Source organism: Triturus cristatus, chromosome 3_1 (genome assembly GCF_964204655.1).
Source record: "Triturus cristatus chromosome 3_1, aTriCri1.1, whole genome shotgun sequence".
Lineage (NCBI taxonomy): Eukaryota > Metazoa > Chordata > Amphibia > Caudata > Salamandridae > Triturus > Triturus cristatus.
The window spans coordinates 110030844-110044495 of record NC_140583.1 but is presented as its reverse complement, the minus strand read 5'-3'; the positions used below and the strand labels follow the sequence as shown (position 1 = coordinate 110044495).

At 46.0% G+C, this 13652-nt stretch overlaps 1 protein-coding gene across 1 annotated transcript in view; it reads left to right on the top strand.

Moving 5' to 3' along the window:
• The first annotated feature begins 1000 nt into the window (after nt 1–1000).
• The window catches only part of LOC146859792 (catalase-like), a 161914-nt gene continuing 149262 nt past the window's right edge, over nt 1001–13652 (top strand). Inside the window, exon 1 of the mRNA XM_085643514.1 lies at nt 1001–1143. Within this exon, the coding sequence (XP_085499640.1) occupies nt 1114–1143 (30 nt within the window). The 5' untranslated portion in view covers nt 1001–1113. The remainder of the gene's footprint in view (nt 1144–13652) is intronic.

The window sequence follows — 13652 nt, the reverse complement described above, 5'->3', positions numbered from 1 at the left end:
CATAATAAAACAAAAATAAACCTTGTTGCCAATTTCCCTTTTTCATGTTTACATTCACTATTTTGTTACTTCAGTGCTTTTTTCGGGCTGAAATTAATCAATCTATACAAATGTGAAATTGAGACACCTCTGACATTTTGTTGATGTCGTTTTTAGGAAAAAAGATAAAGACTTACTTGCAAAGCGAGTATTACCACAATATTTTAAAAACTAAGAATGTTGCAAAATGCTTTGATCACTTCCTCACACCCCTCCAGTGTAACTGACCAACGGGTGTCATTATTAAACCAAACATGTGAAAATGTGATGCAAATTTGTCCTGGATAACATTTTTGTGAAAAGGCTAAAAATGCTTAGGTGTGAATCACTCCAGATGCAGACCCGACAACTTCTAAAAACTTTTCACCTGGTGAGAGATGGGGCCTTGGAGGAAGCAGGGCTTTGTGCCGAACACAGCGTGCCAAAGTCAAAAACAGCTCAGTACTGGGAAGGGAGGGCACATTATTAAGAGTTCAATCAGCATGTATCAAATTAAAAAAAATGTTTACAAATACAAGACGAAGGGTGAAGTACTTCTCACCCATAAAAGCAACTTTACTTTACATGTAAATCAGCTATAAAATAATAATGTTTGGGACATCGGGTATCAATTGACCTAAAGAACCGCGAAACCCGGGTTAAACCCATTAGTGTGTGCACTACTGCCTTGTAAACCTTTTCAGTTATCAGTCAAATGGACCTGGGTCGTTGTTCTGTTATCCACCATCGGTACGGTTCCAAAAATGACTTTTTTTAAGGGGAGGATGAAAATCGCCATTGTCAGCACAGGAACGGAAGGTTAACGTTTATAGTTCGGCGTCAGGCCAGGGCAGGTTTTCAGCCCTGGTCCGAACCCGCGTCCTCCCGGGTCAGTGGTATGTGCCAAGGAAGATTTGGCAAAGAGCAAAGCTGGGAGTAGCCGCGCCTCAGCAGGAGGAAGGGCGGGGTGAGGGTGGAGCAATCCCAGTATATAACGGGCTGCTTGGAACTCGCTTGTACCGCAGATAAACAACTGTTTGTGGTGGGATCCGGGGTTGTTGCAAAACGCTGTGACAGGACCTAGCCTGCTGCGCCATGTCGGTGAAAAGCAAGAACGACTCTGTGGTAAGTAGCGCGTGCCAAAGCCACGCGGCAGCCGCGCGCCCCTCGGAACGGAGCGTGGCCACCTCTTCATGCCAGGCGCGCCTCGGGGCGCCCGGCGAGACCCGCGCGCGCTGCAACAGAACGCTGCAAAACTACGCTCGCGCTGAACCACGAGTTTACTGATGCGAGTCCTTGGGTCTGTGACCCCTCATCTCCTCTTCCCTCGGCTCGCCTACTCTGCATAGATGCTCTCCGGGTGGGCGTGTCAGGGTTTTCATGTTTCCCCAAGTTCAGTGCTTTAGACTCACTCACAGTGAGGTTATTTCTTAATAGTTTGTAACTCTGCAATTGATAACAGGGTGAGCCGAATAATAATGGAGGAACTATAGCAACTAAATCATGGGCTGGGCGAGCTGATCACACTTGAAACAGGGCAGTGGCGTCCTTAATGCAAGTAAAGAAATTGGAAACCCACCCTCTTGTTTGGTAGGAAAAAGCAAACTCTGGTTGGGGTCGAATGGGTTCCTCAGAACCCTGGGCCCCGGTGCTTGTGCACCTGCTGCACTGTTGATTGCTGTGTCCCGGGACTAAGGGAATGTTACGTTAGATCTCTGGTGCGAGCCTCACAAATTAAACACGGTCTCAATCTGGGCTGCTCTCAATACCTCAGTCCAGAACCCCTGCGGTGAAAGAGTGTCTGGCGCCAAAAGCACTAAGGGGCCAGGCACGCAGTGGAAGTGCTGCACGCACATGCATGTAGGCTGACGTGGTCTGCTCCAATACACAGGAGTGTTACTTGCTGCAACAAATCGTGTAGCCCCGAAAGGATCTGCTTGCCACACGGTACTTGGCTGCCGTTGGGGGCAGCGTGGGCGGAGGGTCCTTTGGCCCAGCCCTACCTTAAAAACATCCTGGCCTGCCACAAAACTTACTTGGATATTGCTGTGCCCCATACGGCTAGAACAGACCTGATTCCCAGGCTCTAGATTCAAGGTAGTCTGTAGATTTGTGTTTGATTATCTTTTGTATCAATCAGCAGTGAATTATATTGGAGAGTAGCTGGCAAGGCTAGAATTGACTAATATACTTTTTTAAGTAATGGATTCTATTGGACAGGTGTTGCCTAGAGTCTCTTATGGATCTATTGAGAGTTTAACCTGCATCAGGGCATTTTGTGAAGGCCTTTACTATTTGTTTCATATTTCTGGGGGGGCGTGCTTGCCCATCGCTCATTGTAAGGGGCGCTGTTTAGTTTGTGTGTTTGACGATTATGTGGCTGGGATGCAGTGTTGTGCTCAAGTGGGTGTACGTATGACTGATGTCTATTAGGATGGTTCAGGATTTGATTTTTATCATGCAGTCCTTTGTTAAAAAAAATGGTGGTCGATAAGCTGGAAAATCCTCGGTTGCCCTCAATAAGGAGATGCATTTCATGCCCTGAAGGGTGGCAAACCTGAGCCCGTTCAACGAGTGATGGCTTGTCTCCTTCCATTATTGTGTTGCCCTGTTTGAACTTTTTGGGGATGACTTTTATAGCGCTCAAATCACCCGGGGGCATCTGAGCAGGGGGATCACCAGAGTAATTAATACAGATCAGCTTTCAGTTGTTTCCTAAAAATATTATAGTTAGGGATCTCACGAAGAGTGATGGGTAATTTATTCCAATATCCTGGGGCCAGGTAAGAGAAAGCCTTGCCCCCGGTGCCCGTTTGACGCATGCGAGGCACACATAGGAGAGCCTGTGAGCTGGATCTGAGGATTCAGGATGGTCTGTAAACTTAAAGTTTTTTTTTTTAGGGTAGAGTGGACCTTTGCCTCTCAGGGCATTGAGAGGCAACAGATTTTGAAAAAGGACAGTTTCTTCACCGGTAGCCAGTTCAGTTCCTTCAACAATGGGGCAGAGGGGGTACCTGCGGGACGGTTCAGAGTGAGTATGGCCCCGGTGTTCTGGACCACCTGTAACTTAGAGATCAATGTCTCACCCACTTCAGCCAGCAGGGCATTCCCATAGTCCAATCTACTAATCACCATGGCCTGCACGAGAGTCCTGCGAGAGTTCGTGGGCAGAAAGTGAAAAATTCTACATAGTAGGCGTAGATTATAGTAGCATGAACTGGTAGTGGCGGCAATATGATCTTTCATGGTTGGAGTCCGGTCAAGTTTAATCCCTAAGTTTTTGACACTTTGGGCACGGGAGCTGTACCAAGTTGATGGTTGATGAGGCCACCATTCCTCCGACGAAAGGGTAGAGGCTTTCCGCATTAGCATGATCTCCGTCTTTCCTGGGTTTAGCTGGAGGATATTCTCAGTCTTCCAATTTGATATTGCCACCATTTCTGCCACAATCTTTTAATGTTTGGGCAGTAGGTATCTGAGGGAGTTGTAATGACTGTTATATAGACATTCCAAATACTCTGCGGAATGAAAGTCTTGGATAAGAAAGAGTACATTTAAAACTTTCTGTAAACCTGACTGAATTTGAAATTATATGCTAATAATTAAGTTTATTGTGATATGCTAGAATTTAGCATATCACCTCATCTTTAAGAATGGAAAACTAAATTAAAAAAAGCTTCAAGCTTCCCAGTAAAATTTAGATTTTTCCATCTGTAACTGTAAATTAAATCAAATAATTGTATATTTATTTGTTTGAAATTGACTATATTGATTTATTTGGAGTATACTTGTTTCTGTATTGTTTTGAGGCTGAAATTGTTGAAGAAGGAGGTTCCTGTCTTCCAGTAATGACTCAGTGGGGGCGCCCAGATTCCAGTATGATTCAGTGGGGTCCACAGAAGCCAAAATGTTCACAACCTTAAAGAACGTGTTCAGTAGCCTTGCATCACGCTCCAGGGATTTGAAAGTCTGAAATAGATGCATTTATATAGATTTGTATGAAGATCAGTGTATGTCCTACAAATCTTCACACACTGCAAACGTTGGCATTTGCCTTCTTTAGCAAATGGGAATAAAGGACTTAGATCTTCATTTTAAATCTATTGGGTTTAACGTTACACGCGCCAAGACGCCTCCGGGCATGAGTTGCGCTTTATAAATTTCAATTCAATCTATGATCCACGTACGCATTCATATAGTTGAATGCATTTAATTAAATGACTGCTCTGCATGATATTTTATTGTATGGTAGTCATAGCAGCAATATGAGATGTTTATTTCTCCCATTGAGAGGCATTTAAGGACTCATTTAGAGAACGTTGTAAGTGTAAAAAAAAGTGTTAAATGTGTGGAAAGCATTTTGCCACACATGTATAATATCTTCAAATTTAAAATTATTGAAAATATGTCCATACCGTTTGACGCTAAGAGAAAAACCCTGTCCTGTTATACATTTTAACCTCTAACTGCACTAAAATGTATATGCCATTTCTGCACTGTATTTCCTCATGTAAAGCTGAACTGGCGATTCCAAAGGCCGACTGCACCAAGGACCACCCGTGGGGGCTCAGCAGAGGGAATGGCTGATGGACCTGGTTTACCACCAGCAGGGGTTTATTTTCATGCCAGCGTGAAGCATGGGTTTCAATTTTTCAGAGGTTATGCAGTATTATCACACAACGGTCCATCTTTTTATAGATGAGTGTAAGGCTCTCCAAGGTTGTTCATAAAGTGATAATTTTCATTAGGTGGGCAGCAACACCCCCGTCCAGGTGCAAACTGGAGCTGCTTGTACTGGCTTCGAAATAGTAGAAATTGTCTTTACAAAAAAGTTTTCAAATACCAGGACTCTTTAGAGATCATACAGAATTACCATCTAAGGTACATTATACTCTAGATGACAAAGAAGGCCCTGGAAATGTGCAGTGCAGGGACACATATACTTTGAGGTGTGTGGTACCCATACCCTAGGCACACTGACGTAACAAAACTTGATGGAGCCCCCCTGCAAAGATATTAGAGGGGAGCTCCCTGTTCTGGACCCAGGCAGGAGCTCTCAGGCCTTTGACCAGCAGTGCCAGAGGGGGTACCCTGGAGCTCGGCCCCCCCGCACCGCGGGGACTGTGGGGGCTAATGTGTTGCCCCTGCCTAGGCACTCATCCAGGTTTTAATACAATTCTTAAATGCTCCATGTTATTTCATAATAATGATTTATAAGTCATTTAATACCACCCGTTTTGATGTTTGGAAGCGCTATTATTTGTCAGTTTATTGATATACTCAGGGTCGGACTTGGGGACCAAAAGCAGCCCAGGCAACAATGTTCAGACTGGCCTAGCTCTCCTCCTCTGCTCGATCTGTTTCTCCTCTCTTCTTCCCACATATCTCCCTTATTCCTCTCTGACTCCCTCCTTCCTCCACTTCTCTCTTTTGAAGCACCCCTGTCCATACTACAGTTTAGATGCCCTGTCAGCGGCTCTGGACTTTAGTAAAATGGCCTCCAGTGACTCCAGCCTGCTGGGGAAATGCCCTGTAGAAAGAAAGGCCTGTCCAGGCCTCTACTCACTTAGCCTTGTTTCGCTACTGCTGCAACAGTTATTTGTTTTATCGATTATGGAATTTGCTACATTGTATGAAAAAAGGAAGCTAAGACGGAGTAAGAAAATGTACGTAGTAGCAAATGAGGGAAACCCTTTGCCAAGCCATAGATTTAAGAGACCGAGATCCTCTGAATAGGTGACCGGGTCGGTAAGTAACTGAGCTGGTCCTGAAACATTAGCCTCCTTTTCAGCAGTTGTTATGAGGTGTTTTCTCGTTGTGAGGACTCTGGGCCTGATTTGGAAGTCCATGGACGGTTACTCCATCACAACGGTGACAGACATCCCATCCGCCGAAATATAAATCTCATTATATCCTATAGGATTTATATTTCAGTGGACGCGATGTCCATCACCCTTGTAACAAGTAACCCGTCCGCCGAGATCTAATTAAGGCCCTTAGTAAGCTACATGATCTGTGTATGTCCCGAGTGAGAGAGGGTTTTTTCTGTGTGTTGCATTCAGTTGCACCACAGTTAGGGTCCTCGTTGTATTGAGTGACAGTGTTTATTGCTCTATTACTTACCGGTAATCTTCATTACTCCGGGTCCCGTTGTCCTCGTCCCATTCATTGAGAAAGTGGCGTATGAATGGGATGAGGACATAAGGGACCTGGGGGTAATGTCAGTGAGTGGGACTCTTTATCACTAAGTGAGGTACACTCCCATAATTGTCTGACACATGAACTTTACTCACCTATTAATATAAGGCCCCTTTCTACAGATACAAGAAGTGTGATTCCTTCAATGATGGCTTGACAGTCCCTCGTTGAAGGAGGTGGAGGTTCGCTGATACGTTTCGGTGTGAGCTAGAGGTGTGCGTGCCTTCAGCAGGAGGGACTCTTTGATTAAGGGGTGCATTGTAGTGCATCCACACTGAGCGTGACACGTTTCAGAGTTATTGATCGATGTGTAATTTAAGATGAATCTCGAACACGTAATCTGTCACTTTTCACCTAGGAAAGGTATCCGCTTTGTTGCATTTCATGGCATCCTTTGGAAAGTAACTTGTATTTTGTACTGGATAACAGTGTTTGATCTTCCGTATTTTTTTTAATACTACCTCCTCTGTGGCCGTGCATCCAGTCACTCCTCTCCTCCTGGTTACATTTCTTGTATGTTTGAGGTTACGCTCTAGTGTTGCAACAAGGCGTTTTAACACCGATTGGTTTAATGTGCAGGAAACTTCAAACACGATGGAACATTTCAACATGTTCGCAGAGGATGGGTTTGTTCCTCCTAACCTTGACAGACTCAACTTTCAGCTACGTCTTGGGTGAGAATTTGTTCAGCACTTCCTGTAGTGAAGGCTTGTGGGCTTCTAAGTGCTGAAGGCGCCTGAGTAAACTGATAACTCCAAATCGGGGCAAACACAAACCATCTGACAGTCCCTTAAGTACAACTCATCAACGTCTTGCACTGTTGCCGGACGAGGCCCGGGAACCATCCCTTAGCATTGCGTCTGTCTAAACTGTTGCAGAAGTGCCTTCTATTACTATTCTTCCCTTCTGGAATGAATGAATGCCCATAAAAATATGATTCTGGCAAGCCTGGCACGTGATGTGCACAGGACCCTATTAAGAAGGAGCCATGCTGTCTTTGCACCCAGGTACTCCCTTCTGTGGCTCTCTAAGCTCGCGCTGTGGCGGCTCTACTTCCGCATTCCCAATAGGAATGCCAACGGGTGAGGTTAGGGAGACCCCATCACTCTAGATCACGGTGGACACTGATTCCAGACCTCATTTTTTCACCTACAAATCATTAATTGTGGGTACTCTAAGTAGTGTAATGGAAGCAAAACAAGACTACAACACCCAGAGCACATTGCACTATCACACAAGTCTAGGACTGGAAACAGGGTCCGTAATGAGGGAGCTGCCCACCCTGTTGAGTCCTTCTTAATTTACCACTGCTTCTCTTACCTACTACTCGGCTGAATGCACCCAGCACCAAAGAGTTAAAAATGCAATCAGTTGGAACGTAAACAGAAACTAAGACGTATTAAAGGAAGGAGCTGGCGTTTCACGTTAGGGGCTGGGGTAAGGCCAGATTTTAAGCAAGGGCTAGTGTTAGAACTAAGGTAGATAGGGGGTTATGCTAGCATTATGTTTGTCAAAAAAGAGAATCCAATTTAGATATGAAGCAGATGGCTTGAAGAAATGTACTGATCAGTACAAATGGAGATTTCTCAAAGTTTTGATAACAACTCTATCTTGAAAATGAAAGCTAGACCAGCACAGAAACGTCTATCACAGGTCTTCTAGTTGGCCTGTCGCTTTGGTGAAATAAAGAGTCTCTAGGGGTACCCCGCTGGGAGAGCTTGTTGCCAGTACAGGAGGTCCAGGAATCACACTAGCACTCTGCTAGCCTGTATCCGCAGCCACTCCTTGCACAAAGTGGGACTTTGTGTCCTCTTCTCTTTCCAGACACAATGTGACGTTGGAACATCTCCTTGCAAACAACTGGACTTTACTCTGCTTTCTGCTCCTGCTACCTGCAGACTTCAAGGGGCCTATCATCAAGCCCTGGAGATAAAATTATCACCGCTTTCCGTCCGAAAACGGACGCTAAAGCGGCGATAATTTTATCGCCTAATCAGCAAGGTCAAGCTATCGCGTGAATCGTTGCATTATCGCCCTTTCCCCCAACGCCCATCTTTGCATCTCTAATGAGATGCAAAGTGGGCGTTCCTGCCCTGACATAACTGGAGAAATGTTGCTAAGCGACATTTCTGCAATTATAAATGGGCACGCTAACCTGAATTTTATCACTTTGGAGATAAGCGTTGGTGATGGCATGCTATCTCTGTGATAAAATTCAGAGTTGGCCGGCGATAATTATCCTCGCGCTAAGAGCGCTGAGCGATAATTATCGCATGGCCTTGATGACATGCCCCAGAGTCTCCAAACCCACACGCTCAGAGCTCAGCCATCGTTCTAACTCCTGACACATAACTAATTTCTGCACCCAGTAACACTACCTCAGCATGCCGTCACTCTCACACCCAGCATCCATCTTTTAATGACCCTAGCAACACCAGGCGTGGTGATCAGGTCTGTAGCCTACAAAGGCCAGTGCCTTATCTTGAAGCTCTCAAGGCTTATCTACCACCATGATTTGGAAATGTGGAAACTGTACATTAAGGAGACATTAGGGAGAAATGAAGGGGCGAATAAGACACATACTCCAAGATGGAACTCCTCTTCTCTAAAGAACCAGGACACAAACTAAAATAGACGCCTCCTTGATAATCAAGTGACGCCTTGTGATTGCTTTGAGGAAACGCAATTAGTGCAATGCCAAATACTACCCAAACCAATTGCAAATGCGGGGTGAAACGGCAACCTGCCCTGCTCATGATTTCTGGCTACGCTTCACAGCTTAGTCCCTCTCGTGCACTGCTACCGGAGTGACCCAATGTAGATCTGTCCCCAGCAAACTCGGGCGTCCCCCAAGTTCAGTGAGCAGTCAGTTCGCTTTACTCTCTTACCACTCACCATTGTACTGGGCAGAGAGCAGTCTTATGTCCTCGCATCTACTCTAGCGCTTTGCAAGATCCATGATCAGATGGCAGGCCGAAGCCCACTGCACTAGTGTGAGGCCCCAGCAGCAACCCCAAGGGAGGCCGTGCACTGATCATAGCATCAGCAGCAGCGGCAGTGGCTGCATGAATGTTCTCTGCATTCACTCCCTGCTATGGGCCGATAAGGACTAACCGCGAGATAGCTGCAGGCTGACCCAGACTGATAAACGCCGTGCGGCAGTTGCAGCCCAAATTGGGCCGATCCATGCACCAATGCTATATTTGCATCTCAACCCGAGGTCAATGAACACAATGAGGTTCAGTCCAACTAACCCCGGGCCAGCACTCATTGCTGGGCAGATGCTACCAACCTCAGGCCAACACAGACTGCTAGAGAAATGCAGCCTTCTCCTGGCCAGTACACAGCACTACTGATGCTGACACAGCACTGACCTAGGCTGATGCACCCATCAAGGCAGACACAGCCGATACACCCTGCTAGGTAGATGCAGCCCACCTTCGACCGATTCACATCCTAAAGCAGTTGCTGCCGACCTCGGGCCAATGCACACAGCACCCTGACCAGGGTCAATGCCAGGAAATTCAGAAATACATGGCTCTTATCACAAACCCTAGAAGACTCTCTGTAGCACAAGTCCCTCCTTGCTTCACTCTCCCAGGCACTACATTTTCTGAGTGTTCCTCCAACCAAGAACACCTGTGCCTCACCCTGGTCTCTCCTCCTGCAAGGGCAGACACACTCCTCCTCTCACTCAGCAGGCAAGATTCTAAGCACTATGTAGACCCTCAGCTCCTCCAGCAGAATCTGCAGACATGAGATGATGTTTGCTCACCTCTGGGAGACTGGCCGTCAGACAACCACCAGCCCTGAATTCTTAGCATGACTTGAGTACTCTGCAGCACACTCTTGGTTGTGAAGAATTTGGAACAGGCACTGGCAAAGGGGTTCCCTCATTTGCATGTGGCCACACCCCCATGCAAATGAGGCTACGCCCTCTGAAGATAGTGCTGATGCTTTAAGTGCGCCAGCACTAATGGAATTACAGAAGGGGACACATAAGCGTATGCTGTTCCTTCTGTGATACCAAAGTGCCCCAGAGGCACCAAACGGGCACAAATGCCCATTGCACCCCCCCCCCCCCCCCGGGCACTTCTATAATATGGACCCTGTTGTGTCTTGTTTGCATGAGGACAGAAGACAGAGTCGGATAGTTGCGCTAAAATCTTCATCATTTTTAGGAATGCCCTCTCTATTACATTTGTTCTACTGCTGGGGCAGCTTGTCTCCACACATGCACTTCCCATGTTTCCTACTCTGGAATGCCCTGCTCCTCCCCACACTTCCGGTCTGTTCTCTGGGGCAGGAAGTGGTGTCCTGATTCCTGTCTGTGGACCTGGGAGAACTCTGTCTTGCAGGGTCCTAGTGTTCTCACAACATGCCACCATCGGACTGGCTAAACACCACATTTCATGTGAGTACTTACTCAGCACATATATTAAAAGAAGCTTTTGGTGTTTATAAATTCTGCGAAGAAGGCACTTGAGGATAGTGAGTACTTTTCCAAGTTTGTTTAGTGTCGAGCATCTGCAAACATTTAAGATGCGATGCTCATCCGTGTTGGCCTGGTTTGTGTTCCAGCTACACATGGCCACACCCTGACAACAGTTACATTCTTTTCAAAAACAAATGGTTGATGCTTCTCTGACCATGCACAGAAAAAGAGGAAATCTGCCAATTGAGAAAGGGTTCAGCTACACTCAATAAAATGTGGAGCGGAGTTTGGGGGATTTTACGTCCCTATTTGTAAGCGTACTCCATCCGCTTTCCGGCCCAAAGTGAGCTAAACCGACTATGAAAAAATAATTGAAAATGTTTGTTAATCCTCAAAAAGCTATCACTCTGTCGGCTTTCCCAACATTTCTAATAGCCTTTTCTTTGATCACACTCATCCTCCCCTAATACATTTACTAATGTTCCTATAGTGGACATTTCCCCCAGTTTACTGAGCTTTCTGCACTAGTTCGTAAACTGTGTTTGATAAATCCGTCAATCCTAATTCTCTGGATTTAGGCATTACCACTGCTAATTTCACTTTGTGCAGTTATAGTTTGCATTTAGCATCAGATCCTCAGATTTGTTGTGGTGCTGTTTTCTGCCCCCCTCCCCTGCACTGGATCAGCCATGTAGGCCGCTGTGCTGTGCCGGGGGAGTCCAAGCCTCACGTGGGTCAGGAGATCTGCTCCCCAGAAGCGCCAGGAACTTCATGAATGTGCCTATGGACTCCTTTTCAGGAGCTGCTCCCCCTGCATGCCCCATCCCACCTCACAGTGAGTCTGGAGCCATCTTGTGGGCTTACAGCAATCAGCACTTGACCCTGTCCTATAAGTCCTTGCAGGGTTCACATTTTATTTGGGGTTAGAATTCTGGAATGTTGAGAGCTCCATTGAGGAGGAAGGAGCGGCTCCGAGCCAACAATGGCAGATATCGCTGGTCGGCTCCATTTTTTTTTCAGTGTTTGTCTTTCTGCTTCTCACTGTTTAGTTAAGAACATTCTACACTTAAAGTCTGATAGTCTTAAAGCCCTTCTACCTCGGGCTATACAGGTAATTTAAGGCCCTCACATGCTGGTCAGGCCTTGAACCTGGGGCCTTTAACATCTGCTAGAGTAATTAGAAGTGGGCTCTAATGCTAAGGGTAACGCGTGAACGAAGAGGTAGATGGCCCCGAGCCAGGGAGTAGCCAAAACATTGAAAGGCCCCCTGCTTTGACCAAAGCTCCCATGGCACCAATGAAGCAAAGCAAGTCATCTCCGCTCCACAGAAGAGCTCTCTGGTCTCTCCAATACAAGCATCTATCCATTCATTCTTCCATCCACCATTTCACTTTTAAATCCTGTCACCCATTCACTCTTCCATCCGTCATTCAGTCATTCATCATTCAACAGAATGGTAAAACACCAACTATCTATCCCTAAACCTATCCATCCACCCTTTCACTCATCAATCCATCTGCCATTCCTTTAACTCATACACCCGTCCATCCTTACACCCTCCCTTTCACTCACTCACCCATCTCATCCACCCTTTCACTCACCCATCTCATCCACCCTTTCACTCACCCATCTCATCCACCCTTTCACTCACACATCTCATCCACCCATTAGCTCACACATCCATCCATCCATCCATCCATCCTTCCTTTTACTCACTCACCAACTCACCTTTTCACATTAATTAGAAGCCTTTGTCTGCCGAGTTGCATCCATCTTCAAACGTATCTATCCATCCATCCATTCTTACACTGATCCATCGTTATATCTATAATTTCACTCATTCATAATCTCACTCATTCATCCAGCAATCTCGCCATACAACCTTTCACCCATCCATCCACCCTTTCCCTCAACCATTCATCCGTTCACTCATCCATCTTTTAAGCCGTTCATCCATCCACTCAGCTAGCCATTCACCCATAATTTATGTATCCATCCATCAGCCCAAACATCCATCCACCATCCATTTCTTCATCCATCCACTCATCCAACCATCTTTCATTTAGTCATCCACTCTTTCAGCTATCCACCCATCCATGCATTCTTTCACTTATCCATCGATCGTCCATCCATCTATCCATTCACCAACTCACGCACCCACCTTTTCACATTGACTCGGAGTCTTTGATTGCCCAGCTCAAGACAGAAAAGGCCCATCAAGAACCCAACCCCGCTGTAGCTTCTAAAAGTGTTCACGACGGCCCTGCCCCGAACCCTCTCTCGAAGTATCTGACCTGGTGATTATCAGTTAACATCATGTGCACAGATTGACGAGATGTGGTTCAGCTGGTACTTGGATTGGCTTCTTGTAAAGAAATAAAGTGTCTTTTGAGTGCACAGTGTCAGTAAAGTACTGTCTGTCTAGGAGAATAATTTTACTAACAATGTCCAGGCATATAACACAAAATAACGTGATTTTTGGCGCTTGAATATATCTCTATATATTATTATCCACGGAAGGATGAACGCTTGAGGTGGTCCTGCCGGCCTTCAGTTTGTACGCCGAGTATGTACTGCCAGTTTTGACAGCTGCTACATAACCGACTGAGCTATTTTAACTTACTTTATCTTGTGATGGATAAGAGCATCTCGAACTCTGCAACAAATACAATAACTCACTGAGCTATCTTGCTAGGATTCGGACTTTTGCTTAGCAGCGCTGTGCCGCTGACACGTTAACCCCCTATTTTATCTGTATCGGAAAGCGACGCTTGCTGAAAACGGCTAAAATATCCTTGATTATTGTAACCTAGCGGTCTCTTCCTGGTGATAAACTTATCCAGCAGATGCGGCCGTTTAGATAGCTCAGCGGGCTGGGTCCCTACGGTGTACACCAGAGTAAAGCTTGGTTGTTACAGGTTCACATTTTGTGGCCAATCCAGGTGTTCGTCCTACTCAGGGTGATAAACTATCTACTCAGTTGGATATTAACACTTAGGGG